At 53.7% G+C, this 24,138-nt stretch overlaps 4 protein-coding genes across 8 annotated transcripts; 3 read left to right on the forward strand and 1 right to left on the reverse strand.

Moving 5' to 3' along the window:
- Positions 1-458: 458 nt before the first annotated feature.
- LOC131588262 (T-cell surface glycoprotein CD3 epsilon chain) lies at positions 459-3,785 on the reverse strand. The gene is made up of 7 exons (XM_058856996.1): positions 3,526-3,785; positions 2,490-2,510; positions 2,206-2,220; positions 1,880-2,080; positions 1,444-1,596; positions 1,033-1,079; positions 459-746 (listed from the first exon to the last, which is right to left on the reverse strand). Exons 1-7 carry the CDS (start codon positions 3,572-3,574, stop codon positions 690-692), a joined length of 543 nt encoding a protein of 180 aa, XP_058712979.1. The 5' UTR covers positions 3,575-3,785; the 3' UTR covers positions 459-689.
- Positions 3,786-5,779: 1,994 nt separating this feature from the next.
- On the forward strand, positions 5,780-10,383 carry MPZL2 (myelin protein zero like 2). Its single transcript, XM_058856990.1, has 6 exons — positions 5,780-6,113; positions 7,476-7,642; positions 7,976-8,186; positions 8,400-8,544; positions 8,956-9,043; positions 9,517-10,383. The coding sequence occupies exons 1-5, from the start codon at positions 6,059-6,061 to the stop codon at positions 9,014-9,016; spliced, it is 639 nt and encodes a 212-aa protein (XP_058712973.1). The 5' UTR covers positions 5,780-6,058; the 3' UTR covers positions 9,017-9,043; positions 9,517-10,383.
- A 700-nt stretch (positions 10,384-11,083) lies between these two features.
- MPZL3 (myelin protein zero like 3) lies at positions 11,084-17,198 on the forward strand. Of its 3 annotated transcripts, none has more exons than XM_058856983.1 (6): positions 11,084-11,195; positions 11,987-12,153; positions 12,557-12,767; positions 13,468-13,633; positions 14,318-14,381; positions 16,193-17,197. In XM_058856983.1, exons 1-6 carry the CDS (start codon positions 11,138-11,140, stop codon positions 16,217-16,219), a joined length of 693 nt encoding a protein of 230 aa, XP_058712966.1. In that variant the 5' UTR covers positions 11,084-11,137; the 3' UTR covers positions 16,220-17,197. The 3 variants fall into 3 exon arrangements, 2 of the variants coding, with proteins under 2 accessions (XP_058712966.1, XP_058712965.1); XR_009279542.1 differs by having other exon boundaries at positions 11,085-11,303; positions 13,482-13,633; positions 16,193-17,198; XM_058856982.1 differs by having other exon boundaries at positions 11,092-11,303.
- A 1,410-nt stretch (positions 17,199-18,608) lies between these two features.
- Positions 18,609-24,056, forward strand: LOC131588286 (junctional adhesion molecule-like). 3 transcript variants are annotated; one of them, XM_058857031.1, is made up of 8 exons: positions 18,609-18,743; positions 20,485-20,533; positions 21,787-21,944; positions 22,252-22,474; positions 22,626-22,755; positions 23,072-23,132; positions 23,316-23,411; positions 23,577-24,056. In XM_058857031.1, exons 2-8 carry the CDS (start codon positions 20,491-20,493, stop codon positions 23,736-23,738), a joined length of 873 nt encoding a protein of 290 aa, XP_058713014.1. In that variant the 5' UTR covers positions 18,609-18,743; positions 20,485-20,490; the 3' UTR covers positions 23,739-24,056. The 3 variants fall into 3 exon arrangements, with proteins under 3 accessions (XP_058713014.1, XP_058713015.1, XP_058713013.1); XM_058857032.1 differs by having other exon boundaries at positions 18,650-18,743; positions 20,304-20,533; XM_058857030.1 differs by lacking the exons at positions 18,609-18,743; positions 20,485-20,533 and having other exon boundaries at positions 20,551-21,944.
- The last annotated feature ends 82 nt before the right edge of the window (positions 24,057-24,138 follow it).

Raw genomic sequence — 24,138 nt, forward strand, 5'->3', positions numbered from 1 at the left:
TGGAGCTGCTGGGGGTTGGTGCTGTGTGTATCTCCCCATCTTCCTGCTCGGGGTGCAGGGCCTGTTGTGGCAAAGGAGCCCAGCTGTGCCTCTGAACCACATCCTGGTGCTGCTGGGCTTCACCTCCCCTCCTGCAGCCCAACCACCCCCAGCCCTGCTCGCTGCTGCTTCCTCTGCTCAGGGGCAGAAACGGGGCTGGCTCGACCTGAAACAGGCATCAAAAGAACCCAGGGGCCCTGCTTCGCCTGTGCCATTGCTGCTGGGCCCTTTGGGGGTTTTACTGCCTGACTCTGCCGCGCTGGCAAATGGAGGTCGGGCTGTGAAGGGGAGAACAGGACGAGGTCAGAGGCAAATCCCCCTGAGAAGGATCTGCTCACAGCCCAGGGAACCACCAGAAACAAGTGGAGGCACTCAGGGCAGAAATTGAACTGGAGCAGAGAGAAGTGTGAGGGGAAAAGGAGACCAGGAGCCACTGGTGAGCCTGCAGTCCTTTAATGAGAATGAAATCTCTTGCCAGTGTGCTCATTTCTGTTCCCTGATGGCAAACCCAAACACAGCCCTGTCCGGTGGCCACCTGGCTTATCCCAAAATGCCAGAGCTTCAGCAGAGCTGCAGAGAGCTGGGAACAAGCTGGGCAGAAGCGTTTGGCCCCAGTGCTGCTGGCTTCCAGCCTGTCATCCCTGGGAATTTCAGATGCCTCTGGGCCCCAGGCCTGCATACACCTCCCGCTGGCCTTTCCTGATGGGCTGTGGGAACAGCAGAGATCTCGGTTCAGGAATCCTCACAGTTCGTGGAGAAAAGCACAACAGAGCAGGGGCAGTGCACAGGGAGCTGCAGTTCTGCTGCCAGAGAAATCCCTGTGGCAGCACCAGGAGCAGGGCCTGCACCCTCACCACCCTTTTTTCTCCACTGCCACAAAACCTTGGAGCTTGACTGGATGTTTCTTCAAGGATAAATGACCTGGCTATCAGCCCCAGCCCTGGCTATCCCTCCCCAGCCAGCAGGGATGGAAAGCTCAGGGACAATCCTCACCTCATAGTCCGGGTTTGGGACAGGGGGAGGACGCTGCATCTTCTGGCCTGAAACAGAGGCACAGAGAGGGTGAATCCTTGGGGATTCCTGCCATGAGGAACCTCCAGGCTGATCCCAGGGCCAGGCACACCATGGAGAAACTCCCATGGATTTATTCCCAGCTCTTGAAGAGGCAGCTGCTGCCAGGAGCTGGAGGGTTGGCTCCAGCACGAGGGCCTGGGAAATGGCTTTGGCACAGCATCCACTCCCATCCCTGCACATCTCCAGCCTGGAGGGTACACAGGGGAATCAGGAGCACTGACTGGGAGCTCATGGGGAGCAGAGGATGCCCCGTCATGCCCTGGGGAGGAGGGTTTCACTGGGTGCCCCGAGGCTGGCACAGGGAGAAGGGACATCTAGAATGGCTCTCACCTCGTGGTCGACTGTCCCCACCAGAGCTGGCTCGTCCCTTCCTGCCTTTGCTGAAGTAATAGACCAGGATCAGCACCCCCAGGGTGGTGAGGAGGTCTGCAGTGATGATCCCTGCCACGGTCAGGGCGTCCAGCTCCTCGCAGTTGGCACACACTGCAGGGGATGAGGGTGGGGAGATGCTCAGAGCCAGGGAGAGCCCAGGTCCCACTCACCTGAGCGCTGGCACAGGGCTACAGGCGGCTGGGAAGGGGAAAAGGGCAAACTGAGAGGAAAAGGGAGATTCCTTCTGCCAAAAAACGGCTCTGGGACTCTTTCACTGCCCACACAGAGGGAATGGCCCTGGCAGCACCACACTCACCCACCCCAACACTGCAAACCAAGTGTCAGCTCCCAAAATCTGCCATTGGCATGTGCAGGGTCAGGGCTCCGCGCTCACCTCTGGCATTCAGGTACAGCTGGCGCTTCTTATTACCCGAGGAGCAGCTCAGGTTGGCAGGAGTGCTGTCATGATCCTTTATAACAAACTTCCTCTCCGTGGTGTCCTCTGTTCTCCCAGACAGGTCCCACCGGATGCCCTCGTCCTCAAAGGGACACGTGATTGTCACCGTGGTGCCAGAAATCTCCACCAGGAACTCCTCTTGGGAAGAAACACCAATGAGAAGGGAAACCAAAGGCAAAACTCAAATATTTCTACTGTTTTTTCAGTCATCTACAGTCTTTGCATCCCACTAAATACTACAGAATGCAGTAAAATTCACTTACCCTCCAGTTCTTCATCTGCAAAACAGAAAATAAAGAGTGTTAAAAAATCATCCCACCATTGCCTCACTGCTTGGTCTTGTTGGAAATGCCCAACACTGTTGATAATTAGGGACCAATTTCTCCAATCAGTAAGATTACTGCCAGTAAATGAACAGTGACTATTTCTATCCTGCAATATTTACAAAATTCAGATATTTCTGTTTGACTCTTAGTCCTCACTTTTGAGGCATATTTGGGGGTTTTAACATGATAAATAGTTAAGGGTGGTGGAAAAATACACTTACCCTGTTGAGCTGTGGTGCCAACTGCAAAGAAATGAATAAGAAATATTAAGTAATTGAGCTTCAGATATCACACACCTTTCCTACTGCCAGGACATTATTTCTGAACTCAGCTGCTTGAAAGAGATGTTTCTAGTCCTACATTCGTGCTGAAGGCATCAGAAATATTCTGGTGGTGAGACAGGATGTTGTTCTGAACTTGGAAGCCATTTTTAACGCAGCTTAATGCAGAATGGAAACCTGAATCATTTTCCGACACAGCTCGGAAAAAGGGTTGTTATTGCAAGAGGTAAAACCCAAAATTCTGCTTTATTGTCATGGAGCAAGCACTGCTGGAAAACCCTGCTAAGAACCTCTGTCCTCTGCAAGAGAACTCGCTGCAGAGTGGGACCCTGATGTTGATTTAACGCTGTAAAACAGTTTATGTGTGTGGATTTTCTGCCTTGTAGGAAACAGCTTGCTCCGTGGAAAGCTCTGGAGAAAGAGTTTTTAGGAGCTGTGAATCAGATCTGTGATTTCCTTTAAAGACATTTGTCTTCCTGCAAAAAGTAACCCAAGTTAATGATTGCAGGTTTGAATTCCACAGACAGAGGACTTGGCTGGAGAGAAGGTGACCCGATGCTTTTTTATTTTACACAGATGAATTTAAACCCGAAAAAAGAACTGGCCACTGATAAACCACATTTTCTACCTTCACTAACATGGGTATTTGCAGCAGTTTGGCAGAGCAGTTCTAGTTTTATTGTAACAACTCTGAGTGGATTACCTTGCACGCTTATCTCTCCTCATTACTGGCTCCTTTAGAGCCTTTATGGGTGCTCTGCTCTTCATCCTAAACCAGCGGGGCATCCCAAAGCTCGGGTGGGAGCTGCCACCACACCCTGAGACCCCGCCAAGCCTCACGTTATTTACCCGGGATCGCAAAACGCTTTAAGAGGAGTGCTCAGATAAAGGATAAAACCAAAATGAAGAGTGCGGAACCTTTACGGTTCGCTCTGCACCGAGCTCCGACCCAGCTGCCTGAGGTTTGGGGACTCACCTGCACACAGCAGCAGCCCCAGGAGGGACAGGGACTGCTCCAGCCTCATCCTCGTGTTCCTCCTGCTGCTCCTCTCCACCACATCAGACCAGCGTGGCTGTGGCAGGAAAGAACACGGTGGCTTTCCTAGAAAGAGGCTCTGGATTGTTTTTCCCAGAATTGCTGCAGACCCGAGAGGGGCTGTGGGACTCACTCTTTCCAGAGCAGCCAAGGCAGACCCAGACACGCGAAATAAGTCCAGGTCAGGAAGTGCGGAGCTTCAAAATGTCTTCATGGGACGTCACCAGCAGCCAGGGGAGGCTGCTCTGCTCTGCAGGGCTCGGGACAGCTCCTGGAGCTGCCCTGGGAGCAGCAGGAGAGAGAAAAGAGCTGGAATCAGATTTGCCATCAGGACCTTCCCAACAGCTTCTCAAAGTGAGAGTTTGAGAGGTTCCAACTGTGGCAAACGACTTCACGTGGAATCAGGGCTGGGTTGGGTGGGAAGGGACCACAAAATCCATCCCATCCCTGCCATGAGCACCTTCCACTGTCCCAGGCTGCTCCAAGCCCCATCCAGCCTGGCCTTGGGCACTGCCAGGGATCCAGGGGCAGCCACAGAGGCTCTGGGCACCCTGTGCCAGGGCTCCCCACCCTCCCAGGAGCAATTCCTTCCCAATATCCCATCCATCCCTGCCCTCTGGCAGGCTGAACCCATTCCCCCTTGTTCTATTCCACAGCTGCTGACGAGCAGCCCCTCTCCATGTTCCCTGCAGGTCCCTTCCAGGCACGGGCAGGTGGGAACACAGGAGCATCACCCAGAGCTCAGCCCCCAGAGCCGCTGCACGGGCACAGAACCGGGGCCATCGCTCCCTGCGCATCCCCTGCGCTCAGCCCCTCTCCGCGGGCTCTCCGGAGATATCCCAGCAGCATTTTTGGGAGGTTCGGGCGCTCCCCTGAAGTGGCCTGGCCCCGCTAGAGGGGGCTCCTGTCCCGGCCAGCGCCGCACGCCGGGGCCGGTCCCTCCCAGCCGGGTTTGGGGCAGGACTGAGCCCCGTGGCACCGGGCCAGGGCACCCCAGGCTCTGCTGCCCTCGCCATGGACACAGAGGGAATGTTGCTGTGCCCCGTTTCCTTTATTGGGGCGCTCTCTTTGGCCGTCAGGGCTTTCTTTTCCTTATTTGTGTTTCCAAGTGGAACGTCACAGAGTTTAGGTTGCTGGTGAGTGTGCCAGGGACGTGTTCTTCTCTTAAAAGTTGGGAGTCCGCGTGTTTTGAAAGAAGATGAAGGTTAGCAAAAGTCTGCAGGCAAAGGTGGGAACAGGGGCTGCTCCCAGCCCTGGGCAGAAACAGGATTAGGAAGTTACAGCAAATTGGCTGATAAATTTTAAACACAACCTTAACAAAGCCCCAGAGTGATAAATATTCACTGTGGCAAGGGAACAAAATATGCTGGAATAGTAAGTGAAAGGAAATCTGGGGAGATGAAGTGATGAAGGGCTAACACGGGCCCAAATCACTCCCAGGAAAATGGAGATCCTTGGTGTCCGGGAGCTGTTAGCAGGGATGTGGTAGCACACACAGGATTCCCTGTCCTGTTCTGGGGACAATCCAGGGAGCTGGCAGCCTCAGAGCTGTTTTTCCATGGCCAAATGGCTGAAGAGAGCTCCCCAAACACCCAGGGGTTCGGACACTCTCCCCTTGCACCCCTGCAAAGGAAATCGGCACCAGCCGCAAGTGAGACCGGTAACCTGGGATGATTTCTTGGGACAGGATCGTGAACCGAACACAAACACTGCCACGGGCAGCGATTTATGGCCCTCGAATGCAAACATCCTCATTTTGCCAACACACAGGCTCCGATGGGTTTCGCACTCTCACAACTTCCAGGTGCCGCCTGCAGATTATTCTGTGTCCCACGGAATTCCTCCCTTGTGGAGCACCGTGGTGTTTCCCCAGCGGTGCCGGCCGGGCTGGACCCATTTTCCGCTTGATTCTCCCAAAAACTTCCCAAGCTCCAGGCTCCCAATCCTCGGCTGCAACCAAGGAACGTTCCAATCATTTTGGGGTAGGTGTCTGTGTTTGGTGGGACGTTCCCATCCTCTAGATGAGGGCCCGCTCTGCGGCCACCGCCGGTCAGCTTTGGGCTGCTCTTTTTCGGGTCGTTTGCAGGTTTTTTTGTCGAGAGAATGGCTCTCATTCCTTCGAGCCACCTATGAACACCTCCAGGCAAATGTTCTTTTACCTCCCACAAGAGGGGAGTGGTTTCGGGTGGCGGCTGGGAGGAGGAATGATTGCAACACAAAAGAACAGGGGAATATGGGAGGGAGAAGAAATTAATCTTACCTTGGGAATCTCGCTGATTTACGGCAGAGGTGAGCGGGGCTGGGCGCACCTTGGCAAGGAGCGCAGGGCGAGCGCTCCCCTTCCCTCGCCGGCAGAGCTGGGGGCAAGGAATCTTTCCCGTCGTGCTGGGAAGACTTTGAGAAACTCATCCTTCACCCGGTCCCGGAGAAGCCGGGGCGGATCTGTCCTTGCAGCCCCGGCCTGGTGTCCCCGATGCGCGGCCGCACCTGGCTGGGCGCTGCGCTCGTCCTTGGGGCGCAGCTCCCAGGTAAGGAACCCTGTCCCCTCTCCTCCTCCTGACCCCCTGAGCTGGCCCTAGGGCAGAGGATTCCCCCCGTGCTTGCTGCGGTTCTTTCCCTGCGGGGCTCGCTGGAAGTGGCACGAAGCGCTTGAGTTTCTTCCCCAACAGGTTTTGGTGTATTGGAGCGGAAGAACATCCATCTCCTCCTCTGATCTCCTCCTCTGCTCGGGTTTCAACCTTTCCTTTTTCTCTCCTGCCAGGAATCTGAACTTTACTCCCAGCCGGTTTGTTTTTTTTTTTTTATTTCCTTGCTACCTTTGTTCCTAAACAGTCTGGGATTGTCCAGGAGCCCCGGCTTCAGATCCTTTACACGGCAAAGGTTCCAGACACGAAAAACCCACTTGAATTTTCGGTGGTTTATATCAAAACACCTGGATTTTGAGAATAACACATCCTCCTTTCCCAAATGCGTCAGCACACGGATGTAATCTGCCTTGGGGAAAAAAAAAAAAAACAACCCACAAGTATTTTACTCTTATTTCTCGCTTAGTTCTTTTCAAGGAGTTTAAAATGAAAAGATTTGGCAGCGAATCCGTGTTTGACCCACGTGATCTCTGCCCGTGAGGTTTTCCACGTGCGAATACCTTCCATGTTTTGGCATTCCAAGTATTTTCCCTTTGAGATAATGAATTATGTGGAAGGAAGTATTTAGTCATAAATTATTTACAAATACGTCTTTATTATGAAGTTATATTTTACAACCCTAGATAAGCTTTCTTTTTTTTTTTTTTCGTGAATCACACTGGGGTGAGTTAACTTCCTGTGACAGGATATGGATATTTTCTATTTCCTTCACCAGAAAACCATTAATTTTTCTTATTTTTCACTTTCCTTCTCTCATTTCCTTGCTCTCCCTCCTGCTGGTTGTGCCTCTTCCAGGGGAGCATCGAGTGAGCAATGCTCAGTTATTTTTAATGCAGCAGTTGTGGGGATGTTTCTTGGAAAAACAAATCCACATTTACCTTGAGGATTTTCTCTGCAATTCTCCAACCTGACTGAATTTATCTGCAGCTGCCCAGCTGGGCTATGAAGCCTCTAAAACTGGCTCTGGATGTATCAGTGAGAGCAGTTTCATCATGGTGCACACGAGGTTGAGTAGAAGGTGTTTAAAGGGAAGTTCCAGCATGGGAAATAGCAATTTCTGAGTGGATTTCAGTCCCGTTTGGAAGGGTTTTTCTGAATAAATCTGCAGTAGCAGCCCACTGGAATGTGCCTGGGACACTCAGGTTATCCCTTGCCAGCTCAATAAGGCTCCCGGGAGCTCAGGCTGATAAGAGCAGTGCTGAGCTCAGCGCAGACAGTGATTTCCCCCCTGTGTTTGCCCTGCAGCGCTGTGGCTGGCAGCAGCCGTGGAGGTTCACACCGCCAAGGAGGTGGTGGCCGTGAACGGGACCAACCAGCGGCTGAAATGCACTTTTTCCAGCAGCAGCCCCGTGAGCCAGCAGCTCTCAGTGAGCTGGAACTTCCAGCCCGAGGACCTGAGCGCTCATGAGCCGGTGAGTGAGATCCCCGTGCTCCGTTTCAGGGCTCCCCCTGCCCCAGCCCCCAGCAGTGCCTGGGTACAGACACACCCAAAACCCACGAGTCCCTTTGGACCTTCGTCACTTGCAGTGATTAATCCACGTTTTGTTTATAAACCCTGCCTAAAAAACACGCTCATGTTTAATTTTGGGTGGTCAGGGTTAAAATGTTTGTGGCTTTCTGAAGCTGGATCTGCTGACACCGCAGCCGAGCCCTGTCTTAGGCGACATCCTGCACCTGACAAGACTTCAGGAATGTTCCAGGTGCCTTCCAACCCAGGCCATTCGATGTTTCTGTGGTTTTTATAGGTATTTTACTACCTGAAGGAGCCCTACAAGCCCCCCTCGGGAAGGTTTAAAGAGAGAGTCACCTGGGATGGGAACATCGAGCGTAACGACGTTTCCATCATCATCTGGAACCTGCAGCCCAGTGACAACGGGACCTTCACCTGCCAGGTGACAAACTGGCCAGATGTCTATGGCACCATCGGGGAGGTGCGACTCCGGGTTGTGCAGAAAGGTGAGAGGCCAAGAAACCCCCCAGAGCTGTGTGGATTTAACCAGAGTGACCTTCTTGCACATCTGGGAAAATTATGGGACAAAAGGGGTTGTCAGTAGAAGGCATGAGGGAAAAGGAGGAGCCCGAGGAAAGGTTTTATTCACAGATATGGGATCCCAGCCTCCTTCCTCCCGTGTGTCCCTCTGCTCCATTCCTGTGTCTCTCCCTGTGCAGTGAGTTTCTCAGAAATCCATTTCCTGGCCGTGGCCATCGGATCTGCCTCTGTCCTGATGATCATCGTGGTGATAGCTGTGATCATCTGTCGGCAGCATCGCAGGAAAGCGCGAGACAAGAGGCTGGAGGTGGCAGACACGGAGCGGTGAGGACAGGGCAGGGAGGGGGAGGCTCCTGGGAGGGCTTGACAAGTTTTATCACCACAGCCTTTCTGAACGATTGGCTCGGACCCTGCTCTGAGCATCTGCAATGCAAAACTGCCAAGCCAATTAGCGGTAATTGGCTGTGTGCAGGCAGAACAGAGCCCCAGGATGGACAAGCTCTGGAGTCCTCGTTTGGCTCTTGCCCTTCTCAGTGGCTCCTCGCTCAGAGAAGGACGCAGCTGCTGTGGTGGTGGGCAGCTGGCCACCCTGTCCCCTGAGCTGTGGTCACCACACAGGTGGCACACTCAGCATCTCACCTCAGCTGTGCTGTGTGTGACTCAGGACATCCTGCTGCTCAGAGTGACACTGATTTGGGCTTCTTTTCTCTCTTTTCTTCACCATTTTTATAACAGTAAAGAAAAGGAGAGCCTGAAGATGGGGGAGGAGAAAGAGCCCATTCCACTGGAAGATTAAAGACCTTCCCTGGTGTGCACAATGCAGGTACCCATCCAAACCTTCTCCAACAGAGATTCCCTCGGGTATTTCCCTGCCATGAACAGTCTGAGGCCACAGTCACACTTTGCTGCTGAGGATCCTTCAGAGAGATCTGAACAATCCCTGAACAATCACAGCCTCTTAAATGTACAAGAGATTTCTCCACCCTGGTGTTAAGGAGCATTTGTAGGAAAGCCATTGTTGCTGCTTTCCATGGCATTCCTGCTTTGTAGATGAAGAGGGATGAATTACTTCCCTTTTGTCAGTTTTGAATCTGCTTTTTGATTACTTTAACCTTTATTGTTTTAAAATTGCAGCAGGAAGACTGGCACTGTTTTCATATTCCCTGTCTTTGCTTAAGCGTGTCAGCATAAATTTTACCCACAGTTTCTGAGGTCAGCAGTTGCCTCTATTATTTTGGTTTTTGACAATAACCCTGAGTAATGGATGTTTGTTTTTCTTACAATCTTTCTTCTCAGGTGCTTCCAAAGCAGTTGGTGAAAGCTTGTAATTTGGGGTGTTAGAACAAAGCTGGATTACAGACGCCCCACGCTGCCTCTGCTCAACCTGAAAGTCTTGCACGGAAAGAGGGTGACTTTATATGAGTTGTAAATTCCCTCCAGTGAAGCAGAGCAGGAGGATCTTGCCCCATGAACAAAGAACTTTTCTTCATCTTCTCACCTGCGGAATGTGAGCACAGTTTCTCTGGAAGATGAAAGTGCCAAGACTGACTGAACCGAGGGCTGGGAGGTGTTTGAGCAGATGCACTCCTGCACCTTAGAAACCACAACGTGCCTTTGTGTTGCCCTGGGTTTATTCCCTGAGAATCCTCCCTGAGAAGGAAGACTGAGCAGTGAGGTCTCAGCTGGTACAACAAACATCCTTGGAATCCTTTTCTACATTAGATGGACAGTGTTAGAACTGGGCAAGGTGTGCTGTTTGTTATTAGGGGTAACATTCACCAGCCAGGCTGGTTTGCACATCCATCACTTGCAGCTTTTGGAGGGTTTGGGGGTTGAGAAGAGTTTTCTGTCTGGGTTCAGCAGCTCTCCCCATTCCCATTCCCACTGTCACTATCCCAGTGCTCCCCTCTGTTCCCCAAAACTGGAACCCATGGAGTTCTAACAGTGTCTAACCAGTCCTGTTACAGTATGTACCCATCCCCAAATCAAAGCCTTGGCCTGTTTGTTTGTAGAGTGTTTTTATGGCTTTATAATGTTCCAGCCACATTCCCTGGCTGTTCCCTGGCTGTTCCCTGGCTGTTCCCTGGCTGGCTGTTTTCATTTTCACTCACCTGTGTTGTAAATAAAGGCACCTTGCTGAGAGCTGTGCTGGTGTGGCAGGGAGCAGTGATCTGACACCTCAGATGAGCAGATTGTTCATCCCCAAAATCGGATTCATTACCTGGCGTGCAACAAACCAATAATTAAATACTTCAGGGAGATGTTGATTATTGGTTTCAGAAGAGCCCAAGCCTGGGTGCTTGGCAGTGTCCCACGAATCCAGCACATCCCACTGGACTTTTACCACCATTATTTATACACAGAATTCAGGGTTAGTGACTTTCCAAGTGCAGCCCCTCTCTGGGTTATTAATTCCCATACAAGTTGTGTCACCTCAGCCAATTCTGCCCCTGCTCTGGGGCAGGCTCGACACCTGGTCAGGGTCTTTTTGACCTGTAGGTGTGAATTTTGGTATTATAACAGATAGTTCAGCTCTAGGATATATAAACCTTGGCTGTTTTTCCCAGTTAGCAACGTACACACAGACACACATCAACATCTTGATTTATTACATCCCTAAAACTTGTCAGGGTGTCCTTGGCTGAGGGATGCAGCTGCTGTCTGTTCTCCTGATTAGGTCTTTTTTGCTGATTGAGCTTGAAAATCTACAAAGATCTCACAGAGAGGAACATCCTGGCTCGATATAATCCTGACACATTCCTCCTTTTGCGGAAGCACCCATTAAAAAAAAAAAAAAAAAAAAAAAAAAAGGAAAAAGGGAAAGTGCAGCGAGTGGGCTGGCGGTGACAGGAGCCGCTCGGGAATTTGGGGACAGCCGCTCGTCCCGGAGCCAGCACGGGCGCCCAGATGTGCCCAGATGTGCCCAGCCAGGCGCCGCGGCCATTTCGGGGCTGCCCCGCCCTCACCTGCGCCAGGTGAGCGCCATGTTCCGGGGCTGAGCCCGGCCGGGATGCGGCTCCCAGGGGCGGCCCGCGGCCGCCTCCTCCTCCTCTTCCTCCCGCGGGGGGCTCTGCTGCTGCTCGGTAACGGGGGGCTCCGGGCCGGGCTGGGATGGACGGGACGGGAGCGGCGGCGCCCGCGGGGGACCCGGGCCAGGAGCGCTCGGGATGCGGCTCCCGCCGCCCGGGATGGTCCCGGGGCAGCGGGAGGCTCGGGAAGGGTGGTTTCTGGTGCTCCATGCTCTGGGGGAGGTGGGAAGCTCGGGAAGAGCCGTCCGGGAGCGGCGGGAGGCTCGGATAAATGTCCTCCCGGGACGGAGGGAGCGGGAGCGGCCGGAGCACGAACGGGGCCGCAGCCGCTGGAAACGAGAGCTGGGAGCGCTCGGGGCTGCGGGAGACTTTTGGCCCGGTGCGTGCGAAATTCAGGCCACAAACACAGGGCAGAATTGCTCTGAAGTACCTAAAGCCGGTGTTTTGCAACCCCTCAGAGCCCCAGCTGATCCCATTTCTCAGCTCTTTGCCTCCACATCTAAAATCCTGCGCTGGTACTGCCCAGGTGCCTGATTTGGAGCCGGTTCCAGTCCCACGGAAAATCCGCCAGGGAAGTTTTCTGCTTTCCTGCGAATTTCAGTGTTGGGGAGGGACTCAGTGCTGTGCTTCAGTCTTTGAATCCGGCTGACCTGCACGCGTGTCGGTATTTTGGGGACAATTTCGCACCTCGCAGGTAACAAGAAATGAATCCCTGCCTTTTGTGCCCGTTCCATCAGGTGTCTGCAATGCTCTCTCCTTGGAAATTAAAGCCAGTCCTAAAGTCCGAGCTTATGTGGGAGAGCAAGTGCTGCTGAAATGCTCCTTCAAATCCAGCTCCCCCATCACGGAGAGCCTGCTGGTGGACTGGACCTACCGCCCCCTCGCTGGGGGCCACATGGAGCCAGTAGGTGGAACAGGGCCAGGCCCCTGGCCATGCTGAAAATCCGAATTTTCTGTTGGCTTCGCTTGCCTGCTGCCTCGCTTTGCGGTTTGGGAGTCTCGTTGTTGCCTTCTTTCCCCTGGAAAAATTCCTTTGGTGTTCTCTGGGTGAAAAGATATTCTAGGGAAACACAAAATAGCATAATAATGATAAAGTAGATAAATGTGGGGGTTTGTCACAAGTGCTGCATTGTGCAGTGCACGGAATGACTTTAAAGATTCAGCTGGTAGCTTTGTTTCCCTTAAATAGGAAATATTCATCCTGACTTCTTAATGTGTCATTTATTTTTGCAATGCAAAACCCAGTTCACTCTGCTTTCTTGGGTGAGTGTTTTATTGCCACAATTATTGCCTTTCTCTCCTTGCAGATTTTTCATTATCAGTCCGTCCCACACCCCACAACGGCGGGGAAGTTCAAAGACAGGATCTCCTGGGCTGGGAATGTTGCTAATGGTGATGCTTCCATCGCTATCCAAAGCCCAGAGCTCAGTGACAACGGCACTTTCATCTGCAGCGTGAAGAACCCTCCAGACGTTTATCACAACATTCCCCAGACGCTGCTGCTGGTTACAGAGAGGGGTAAGGCTCCCTGCCCAGAATTTGGCCTCACCCATGCCACAGAGCTGCTTTGTGGGATCCTGGAATTCTGAGAGTCACATGGGAAAGGCTCCCTGGGCTTCCCACGCTGGAGTTTCAGCAGAGGTTACCTCAGCCCTGCTCTCTGAGCGCAGTGCTTTGAGAACTCGTGAATTGATTTGGGGCAGGAAGGGACAGGGGGAGCTGTGGTGATAGCAGGAATCAAAAGTGTCTCTTTGTTCACAAGTTTCAGCCTCCGCAAATTGCGGCAGAACAAGTTAAACATTGAGGAAACGCTGGCCTAAAAATAATCTCCACATCACAAGAGCTGATTGTCAGTAATAATTTCCTCATCTGCCCTGCGTGCCAGCCCTGCCCCAAATTCCCAGCTCAGCCGTGCTGATAGAACTGTGTCGTGCCCTGCCTTCCTCTGCAGCTCCCTCCACCTGAGCCTGCCTGGGCTGGCTTTGGGGACAGCAGAGCCCTGCAGGTGTGGGGACAGGAGCCCCACAGGTTTGGGGAGCAGAGGTTTGGGGACAGGAGCCCCACAGGTTTGGGGAGCAGATGACAGGAGCCCCACAGGTTTGGGGACAGGCTGTCTCCAGCCTGCCAGCCCTGTGTTCCACGTGGAAGGGTCACCAAGCTGTGCCCTGGCTCAGTGTTTGTCCCAGGGGCTCAGCCAAGCTGTCTCACTGGGTTTCAGGTCTGGCCTTCCAGCTGACCTCAGCAGCTCTGCTGTCCATCCTGGTGTTCCTCCCTTCTGCCCTCGTGGTCATTCTGCTGCTGGTGAGGATGGGGAGGAAGTTCCGGGTGCTGAAGGAGAAAGGAAAATGTGGCTACAAGAAATCCTCCATCGAAGTGTCTGATGAGTAAGTCCTGGCTGGAGCCTGTATTTCCACTTTGGGGCGTTGCCCAGGCACGAGGGATGATTTCCCCACTGGCCTTCAGCACAAACCAACTGCAGTTTGGTCACTGGTGTCTGCTGTCAGAAAAGCTTTGGGAAATCTCCGTGCTGGAGCACAAACCGAGTGCTGCACATCCCCTTTTCTCTGTCCTTTGCGTGAGGAATGCCAGGGAACTGAAGCAGTTCAGGGTCAGACACATTTCACTTCTGTCATGAGGTTTGTTGGAGCCTGAGTCAGCAGCATGTTTTGAGTGTGTGAGCTTTGTGTGCTGCATTTTGGGGTGAAGGCCCCATAACAGCAAAATAAACCAAATAATGTGGTGGCATGAGCAGAGATGCCAGGTACTGAAGGAGCCTCAGAGACTGAACTCCCTTCTGCTCAATTCCCTGCAGAATGATTTTTTTTTATTGCAGTCTTTGAATGTTTCAATTGGTGAGGTGAGATTTGCCAGTCAAAAAGCAACTTTTGTTTTAATCTTTGTGGCACTTAAGTGCCACCTTCAAAATGAGGCATCTGGCAGCTTTCAGACCTTTTGGCTGTGCTGAAAAACTTCCAGTTCCTTGTGGAATGACCAGAATTCACAGTCCAGAGGAGGTACTGGGATGTCTGGGGGGAAAAGTCCAACCTGATCCCGTGCTTTTCCTGCAGGCCTGAGCACACAGACACAGGCTGCTGCGGGGGAAAAATCAAGGAGTGGTGCCTCAACTGTGTGGTAAGTGCAAGTTGGAGTTTGACACAGTTTGGGTGCTCAAAGAAGGTGCTAAGAGCAGCAGGTAGAGTGTCCTAACACCTCTGGGTGTCCAAAGTGTGCCCCAAAGGCTCCTCAGAGCTTCCCAGCTGTAGGGAGTGAGAGCTGCTGGTTGCACGGGTGGGGAAGCTGTCATGGGGTGCATCAAACTGAATTTTGATGTGCCTTGATTGGAATCAGAGCTGTCATTTTAAGCTGACAGATCAGGGCTGAAGTGCCAGCTGCTGTGGGGTTTCTTTAGGGGAAGTTTGGGGTTGGCAGTGCTGGGGAAGGCAGGCAGTGACCCCTCAGCCCTCTGTTTTTTCGCAGAGGTGGTGGAGATCTTCCTCCTTTCACCTCATTCCGACAGAGCATTGCTAAACCCTTGTGGTTTGTTTGTTTGTTTCTGCTTTTTGTTTGTTGTGCTCTCTGAAGTGGTGGCTGCCCTCTAATTCTGCTGCTTCCCTTCCCACCCCAGCAGCAGCTCCTGTTAATCAGGTGCCTCGTGCCCCAGCTCCTGGGTGGTTTTGCCCTTGCTCTGTGCGAGTCCTGTGTGCTGGGATCGGCATTCCAGAGTAATTCCAATTCGAGAGGGCTTCCCTTCTTTCCCAGTGTCCTACAGAGCTGATTTACCTCAGGGGCAGCTTTGCCTCTCATGCACGCAGTCAGGACGTGAGTTAAGGAGGATTTAAATATGTGTTGCACTCTCCTAATGCCGGTGATTTAAAATGTCCTAAATGCCCAAGCCTTCAGACAGGCGCGTGCTGATGGTTTCTATTAGATACAGGATGAAAAACAGGCAATTACGTAAGTTGTACATAAAATATTTACAGTTCTGCATTAGACGAGGCAGGCACAGAGCTGCAGGGTTGGGAAGGAGGTTTTGGAGAGGTGCAGGAAGCAGGAAATGCCTCCTGCCAAAGGCAGAGTTGCCTCGGGAGGTGGAAGGGCTGTTCCAGGTGACGTTCCAGGAATCTGGGAGGTGCCAGGAGGAGACACAGGGAAGGATGGAGCTCCAGTTTAGTGAGGAAATGCTGCCAGGACATGGGAGACCTCAAAAACTGAAAAATGACCTCTCATCCTTTGGGAGGAGTCAAATTGGAATGATAAAATCCTGCTGCTTTCATGTAGAGTGTTTTGTCAGGTTTGATCCTTTGCTGTCTGATGTTGAAATATTTATCTGCTGCCCTCTAAGGATTCTGCATTTTTGAGGTTTCTCTAATGCGCTTTCTCATGCTTCATATGTGACCAAACAATTAAAATTGCAAAGCCAATGGAAAATCTCTTTAGACTGGAGATGTCTGGAGCGTCAGTGAGATTTTGCTTGCAGAGCTGAGGAGTTTGGGTGAGCTCCCAGCTCGGAGCTGCAGAGCTGCTTGTGGGGACAGCACCAAACGAGAGCTGTGGTTACAGCAACCACGGCCTTCTGAAAGTGGGTGCTTGTCAGCCTGGCAAACAGTCATTTGTGCTGCTCACTGCTGTCTCTGCAGGGTAGTGCTGCACTTTCTGGTTCATCTTGAGCTGCTGCTTCTCTTAAAATGCATTTCACATGTGGGTTATGGAGTGGTGATTGTGTCTGGGAGAAGTCAAACAGATTTAGCGCTTTTATTTATGTGTATATTTACATTTATACCAGTGTTTTTGCAAGTCCCCTGGCTTGTTCAAGCACAGCAGCATTTTAGGGAAGCATTTAGGCTCTTGCCAGAACCCAACCCATGCTCAGCACTTGGCTGAACTCATGACTTGATTCTTTTCTTCACACATAATCTCAGTTTCTCCCCATGTTCCCTGCTCAGGACACGGATGAGGAGGATCCTTACTGATGGAAGACTGCAGCTGTGGAAGAAGACTAAAATTACAGCACTGAAAATCCTGGTTAGATCCTTCCAGAGGCTGCTGGATAACCAGTGCAGATTGACGGGCGTGCTCTGCTCTCGGTGGATTGGAAGAACAATGCTGATGGAATAATTCACTCCTATTTAAGCACAAAATAATGATTTTCTAAAAATCTTTCTAATTTATTGGGGAAAGGAAAATCTCTTGCCCTTAGATGTGCAGGGCCTACAGAAGCCCCAGTGCCTACAGTGCCAATGTGCCTTGGTTTTCCTACAAATTGGTTTGGTTTACTGGTTAGGGTTTGATTTTTTTGGTGACATCCCTCTTTTCCTGAGCCCTGCAAATCCAGCTTTTTGAAGTGAAGGCTTCTCCAGCTCTCTGGGCACTGACGAGGTTCATCCTCAGGTTTTTTGGAACTTACTGGCTCACACCAGTTTGATGAAGTGATACTTGGCATTCTCTGTCGTGGAGTGAAGAGAACCTACTGCTTTTGAAGTGTTTTTTTATTCAGCTGCATCACTGGGTGCCTCTCCTTCTTGGAGAAGTGAAGCACAATTCATAGAAAACGATTTTTTTTCCTTTTTTTAAATCAGAAATGCAAATGGGGACTCTGTTTCTGGGGACACACAACCCCATCTACCTCAGCCACGGACTCAAGCACTGCCCAAAGGAATGTTCTGTTTGCAGTAGTTGTTTTCTTCCTCCCTTCTTCTAGGACCCATTTTAGGGAAATGGTTAATTGTGCAACATTACTTCCCCTCGATGGAGGGCATTTCTTCTTTCACCAGCCTTATCCAACAATGAATGGCAGAGAGCAGTGGAATTCATTCACTCAATCCCTAAAAAGCTGTTTTCTTTCTGTATCAGTCAAATATTCTCCTTTTACATATGTGCTCCAGTTTTACTGTTGATTTTACTGTGCAATTACTAATAAATTGCATTATTCCATTCTGGGCTGTGTGTCTCTTTATTTGGTTAAATACAGCTGAACTCATAAAACTGCCTTCCTGAGGTGTGAAAATTGTCATGTGATGATGGGTAAAGGTTTTTAGGGAGCAGATTTAACCCAAAAGGGAACAGCTACGGTCCCCCTTCAGCATCTCTGCTGGCTGCAGCTTTCAGGTGTGGTGAAGCTCTCACTGAGAAGTAGGTCAGCTCTAGATCTGGGCTTCCAGATAAATGCATCTTTCTCCTGTCTACTATAAAGCAGTATTTAAAATGTTTGTGCTCCCTGGCGACACAACATCTGTCAGCCAAAACTTTCCTGGGAAAGGCTGGTGCTGGGATCATGCAGCCCGGGGGAAGTGGCTTTGCTGTTCCACTCCCAGCGCTCACACCCCACACGAGTCCCCCTGGGCGGTCAAAGGCTCTCTTTGTGCTGCAAAATGTGGATTTCAGCTCTGGCTCCTTGGCCATGGGCGTGCTGGATCCTGGGAAAATATTCCTGGTGAGCTGAAGCCTTGGAGCTGTGAATGGTGCTGAGCTTTCTCTCCTATGGAAACTTCTTGGTGTGCCCTCGAAGCCACTGCTCCTGGGATGGAGAGCAGAGGGATACTGGGATGGAGTGGGATACTGGGATGGAGAGCAGAGGGATACTGGGATGGAGAGCAGAGGGATACTGGGATGAAGACCAGTGGGATACTGGGATGGAGAGCAGAGGGATACTGGGATGGAGTGGGATACTGGGATGAAGACCAGTGGGATACTGGGATGGAGAGCAGTGGGATACTGGGATGGAGAGCAGAGGGATACTGGGATGGAGAGCAGAGGGATACTGGGATGGAGAGCAGTGGGATACTGGGATGGAGAGCAGTGGGATACTGGGATGGAGAGCAGAGGGATACTGGGATGGAGAACAGGAGCTGCTCTGGTGTTTCGAGGAAAGAGGAAGGATGAAAATGGGTGTTCAAAGTGGCCAGGGGGGTTGCACCAGAGGAAAATCAGCAGCTGGTGTGTGTTTCAGAAGGAGGCAGCTGCCCATGCTGCACCAGGCAGGTTCAGGGGCCCTGGCAGCAGCAGGAGGGAGGCACAGCCACGTCACCCAGTGCTGCTGCTGCTGCTGCCTCGCTGGGACAAGACCCAGGTGCAGCAGTGACAGTTCTCTCAGCAGCTCTGATCCCCAAAAACAAAGCAGGAGGGAGCACAGGGTGTGAGCCAGGAAGCTCAGTGTCCTGGACTGGTCATGGTGAGTGGTCAGGGCAGTCCCTCACAGGGACTGAGCCCCAGCTCATCCTGTCAGGTGCCTCCTGAAGCTGCCCCATCGCCCCTGCTTCAGGCAGATGCATCTGCAGTTGGTTTCCCCTCTCTGTTGCACATCCTGATTTGTTGTTCTTCTTTCTCTTGCGTGTGAAAGTGACCACCAGACTCAACCTTAGAGAAGGAACCAAAGGCTGCCAAGGAAGATCTTGCATATGCAACCTCAAGATGATTTAGCAGCTGATTCACGTACTCTGACCCAGTCGCTGAAGAGCCCTTCGTGCAAGACAAGCTGACCTCTCCAGGCCACGCTAGGTGAGTATTTTTTGCTGTAATACTTATTTCTGGATGTTTTTTTCATTTGCTTTTCCTGAGAAGAGGACCAGGGGAGCAGAAGTGCTGTCGACTCAGATGCCACGTGCAGAAGCAGGGAAGGGTGAAGGCCACGTGGTGTCTGTGCCCCTTTTCCCCCAGTGTGCTTGGGAAAGGCGATTTGGATGTGTCAGCACTGGCACACACAGAGCAGCCTGGTGAGTGGGTGCTGGTTCCAGCTGGTGCCTCCCAGCACCCTCTCACTGCTGTGTGTCACAGGGGGAGACCCTGCAAAAATGTGCTCCTGGGCAGGACCAGAAATCCTCCTCCAAACCAGGGCAATAACCCCAGCAAGGACTTGGTGGCAGCAAGGACTCTGGGCCCAGAGCCCCAGCTCAGCTCTTGGAGGTCCTGGGTATAGAAATCTCAGCTTCCCACAGCCAAACAGGACTGGGTTTTGAGCTGGCTGCTGCTTTGGCTGCTGCGCAGGGGTGCTCCTGGGAGGGTGCAGCTCTGCAGGTTTTGGCAGTGTCTCTGGGAAAGCAGGATGCTGTGCCTGCTGCCCTGAGCTACGCTGCCCTGAGCTGAGGGCCCTGGGGCTGAGCAGGAGCTGTGTTTGTAGGTCGGGTGTGCACCAGCACGGGCTGTGCAGCCAAGTGTGTCAGGGCAGAGCTGCACAGAGCACAGCAAACCACACAAAAACACAGCCCCAGAGGGGTCCTGGGCTTTGAGAGGCAGATGGGAGAGAATTCCAGAAGGTTTGCTGCCACTTCTCAGGATATGCTTGTGGAAAGGGCAGGGCGATGAAGGTACAAAGCTGTAGTGATTTTCTCAGCCTAGAACTGATCCAAGGGTCCCCAGCAGCTGATTCTGGGCCTGGAATCCCTGCCTGAGGCTGAGCTGGAGAGCCTATCACTTGCACAATGGAGCAAAAAGAGAGAAGCCACCAAAAATGCCAGAGATGATTCAGCTCTTGTCTTTCTATTTCTATTTAATTTCTGAGGTGTTGGAAAATACGTGCTGGTAATGGCAGCCTCAATTCCAGCTTCACATGAGGGTTCTCCAGACGGGACAGCTGCTCCCAGTAATTATTTACCCTTAAATGAATGGAACAGGGACAGGGCAGCAGGGAGGCTCTTGCCTTCCTTTGGACACTGGTTGGCACATTCCTGGTGGTGACAGCCAGTCCTTCCCTGGGCTGCAGGATAAATCTACGATGCACAGAAGGGAGATGTCAGCTTTATTCTGAGAGATGTGGAGCAGGTCAAGCTGAATTCAGAGACCAGATATGGTGCTGCTCCAGCAGAACTTCTCACCATGTGCAGCACCCAGGGGCAAGGATTTAGGTCTGGGGTAGGGGCTCTGTGTTTTAGGACCAAACTTCTCTGATTCTGTCATATTAAAACCATCTGATTGCTTTGGGGGCAGAGTCAACCTGCAAACATCTTGTCTCTCAGATGTCAGAGGCTCGACCCCCAAACCACCGGAAAGATTCATGACTTAGGGGAAATCATGAAGGGGTTTAGGCTGAGCTCTCTCCCCCACGTTCCTCTTCCTTTCCAGGCTCAGTGTGGTCTCACAAACCAGAGCCCCGGTCTCTGCCCTCTGTGCTGTGCTGACTTTCAGCCTCCCAGCCTCAGAGGCTGCACACCAGAGTCTTCCTCTGACCTTGAGCTGGCTGCCAGTCCTTGGTGTCCTGCCCCAGGGGACACTGGAGCACTGTCACCTCTGTTGTTCTTTTCAGAGGGAGATGAAGGTGCTGCTGAGCCTGACCCTGCTGCTGGCATGGCTGGGTAAGCTCTCAGTTTTATTCCCCTCTGCTTTCCCCTCTGCCTTTGCTCTAAGAGCCATCAGGGTCTCTGCTCCCGTGGTGAGAAGCTGCTCCTCTCTGGGGTGCCAGTCCCTCCTCTGGCCCTGCGTGTGCTGCATCTCCCCTTCCTGCAAACCCCCCTATACACAGGCTGCAAACTGCACTGGCACCCCTGGATGTGTCCTCTGTTGAGGCACCAAGGCTTCGAGAGAAGCAGAACTGCTTCACCAACTCTAAATACAGGGAGAGGTTTCCAAGGTATTGATTTTGGCTCTGCTCGAGGCAGGCAGCTCCCTTGGTCTTCTCTGCTGGCAAATATTTGTCATTTCCAACTCCTTGGCTGGTCAAGACCAACAGAACTTGTTTGGGAAGCTGCAGCACTTTGCATTCATTGTTTACAGGGTTTCAGAGGAGCACTTGGTGCTTGGCCAGGGCCCAGCCCTCGGTGGCTGTGGACAGGCTGAGCAGAGTGGCTCGGCCACGAGGATGAGCATACCTGTCTGAGCAGCTCCCCGCTGAATCAGCTCAGCAAAGAGCAGCCAGAGCCTCAGCCTCCCCTTGCAGTGCCACTGCAGGCTGAGGCAGGGCAGGTTGAGGAGCTCCCGTGACATTTTCTGCCCCAATCGTTTCAGAGAATCTTTTAGTTCAGATTTAGTTCCTTTAGTCCCCTTCCTCTGCATCCCAGCGAGCTGGCAGCCGCTTCGTGCCGGTTGTCAGCCCTGTGCTCTTTGATGTTCCCCTGGTTTGCTTTTTTTCCCACTGTCCAGCTTCTCTAGAAACCCCAAGCTGTGGTTATGTGGCCAGACAAGTACAAGCCCAGGTCTGGAGCCTGTGAGCAAAGGGGAAGGAAGCCAAATGGGCAGTGAGGGAGGAACTGAAATTCCTGTAAATTGCCCCTGGCCTGGCACAGATGAGAGCGGCACAGGTTCTCCCAGCCAGTGAGTCACAGGCACAGCCCTGCAGGAGCTGCAGGCTTTGGCTCCGAGGCGTGGAGGGCAGGGGTTGTGCTTCCCAACTCCCCTTCGGCTGGATCACACGGCAGCAGCCCTTGGTGTGGAGGATGTGCTGCCCCACATCCCGGGCACGCCACGAGCAGGGGTCAGGCACGGGCTCGGCCTCTGCACCGGTCAGGGCTGCGAGCCCCAGGCTTCCCCGGAGAGGAGATAGCGATGGGGACAGGCAGGCTGCACCTGGCCGTCCTCCCTGGGCTCATCGTGCTGTCCTTGTCCCCGGCAGAGCGCTGCAGCGGGGCTGCGGGGGTGTTCATGGAGCCTCAGCTCCGAGCTAGGGCTGGAGACTCTGTGCTGCTGCCGTGCCTCTTCCTAGACCCCGAGAGCAGGGGATGGACCCTGCACAAAGTGGACTGGCTGCACAAGGCAGGAGCCGGCGCTCAGGTGGGTCGGGACAGGGATGGCAAGGGAGGGGACACGCGGTCGGTGGCAGGGGAAGGAGGGTGAGGAAGCCGTGGGGAGGCTGTGGGGAAGCCCATCCGCCAGGCCACGAGGAGAGGAAGTTTCCATGAGTGGAAGAAGGGTCCCCGTGTGGGGCAGGACCCCTCGGCACGGCCGCTCTGGGTGCTGCGTCCCGGGAGAGCCGGGCTCCGTGCGAGGAGAACACCACGGGACAGGGAGAGAGCTGAGAGCTCCTGAGAAGGGACAAGCACCTGACACCCTTCACCCGCCGCCCTCTGTGCCCTGGCAGGAGGAGACGGTGTTTTTTTACTACAGCAACTACGCCGTCCCCGCGGGCCGCTTCAAGAAGCGGGTGCAGTGGCGGGGGAACATCTCCCGCTGGGACGGCTCCATCCTGCTGCAGGACCTGAGCGTCCACGACAGCGGCACCTACGAGTGCCAGCTGCGGCTGCTGCAGAACAGCAGCGTCTTCAAGAGCCGGACTGTGCTGCTCGTCAGCCCGGCCCCGAGAGGTGCGCCCCGCCGCTGCTCCCCGCTCCTCCCTCATCCTCCCGCATCCTCCCGCATCCTCCCGCATCCTCCCGCATCCTCCCGCATCCTCCCGCAGCTGCCCCGCGGCTCCGCGGCTCCCCGCGGTGCCATCCCTCGCTGTCTCCCCGGCAGGACGAGAAGCAGCGGCTGCCGAGGATGCCGCACAGCCCCCGAGAGACTCCGGGTTCTGGCCGGCCGTGGTGGGCTGTGGCTGCGTGGCCGTGGTGGTGGCGTTCCTGGCCGGGCTCTGCGTGAGGAAGAGGTACCAGCGCTGCCTCTGGGTTTGCGGGGGTGAGGAAGCACCTCCCTGCAGCCCTCCTGCGCTGCTCTCCCTGGCCCAGGTGCTCTCAGGTGTGAGGGTTCAGCTCCCCAGGTGTGGGGTGCAGCCTCCTGCCGCCATCTAGTGTCACCCTGGCCCGGCCGGCGTCCCCTCGGCTCCCAATCCCCCCGGGATGTGCCAGCAGCAGGGGTAGCCTGGCCCAGGCATGTGCAAAGGGATGTCCCGGGAGAGGGAGGGTGGGACACGAGAAGCAGGTGAAGCTCCTATGGAGGTGACACTGCTGCTGCCTTCCCTCAAGGTTTGCAACCATCACAGCCCTGGAGAGAATGGGGAACAGCAGCAGCAAGAACAAAGCAGAGGTGAGAGCTGAGGCTGGAGGGGTCCCTGGGTTGGGTGTGTGGGCTCAGGGCTGGGGAGGCCGAGGGAGGGGATCCTGGCCAGCTCCAGCCGTGGCTCTTGTTGCTTGCTCTGTGACTGGGGTCAGGCAGCCCCTGTATGTTTGGGGGCTGCTCGGTCCCAAACACCCTGCTCCGCCCCGGCAGGAAGCGATTTACTCCTCAATCCCTGGAGCTGAGGTACCCAAGGCTGAGCAGGAAGCAAAGAAGAAGAGGAGAGCTGAGGACACGTACATAACCATGGTGAGGAGCTGCAGCAGGTGTGGCGGGGCCCCCACATCACTGCCCCCCTCACCAGGGTCGCAGCATCCAGGGACTCACTCCCTGTGCCAGACCTGCATCCTGTGCCATCCAAACACACCCTGGTACCCATGCTGGGGCTCACACCCTGCCCCTTGCTCCCTGCAGCACCCCTCTCACGGCCGCGACAACGGCGTCTATGTGGAGCTGGCCAAGAGGGCGATCCCGACGGAATGGATGGCAGAGGGGACACAGGGAGATGGGCAGAGCCAGGAGCCCCACAGCAGGTCAGGGGAGGCACTCCCCCGACCTCCAGAGCAGCAGAAATAGCTGTGCTGCGGGATGGCAGCCCCTTGTCCAGGTGTGTCCGAAACACCTTTGTCCCTCTGAGGACTGAGAACCGGTGACATGTCACTGTGTGCCCTGTGCCAGGGCACTGCTGGGGCACAGCCCACCCCAGCTGTCTGCAGGGGACCAGGGGACACCGGTCCCTCCGGCTCTTGCCCTCTGGACTCTGGAGGGAGTGGGCACAGCCTCAGGCTCCAGCTTTGGTCCTGGCCCAGGATGAGGATCTCCAAGGGGGGAGATGCAGCGGGAGCCGTCATGGTATTTTTCTGTAGATAATAAAACTCAGGGAGTCTTCCATCAGTCTTCCCTGATCCTGTCTTCGTTTTACCTCCTGCCTAAGAATGTGATGTCCAAGTGTGCCAAAATCTGCCTGGCCCGGGGC

Source organism: Poecile atricapillus, chromosome 25 (genome assembly GCF_030490865.1).
Source record: "Poecile atricapillus isolate bPoeAtr1 chromosome 25, bPoeAtr1.hap1, whole genome shotgun sequence".
In the NCBI taxonomy this organism is placed as follows: Eukaryota; Metazoa; Chordata; class Aves; order Passeriformes; family Paridae; genus Poecile; species Poecile atricapillus.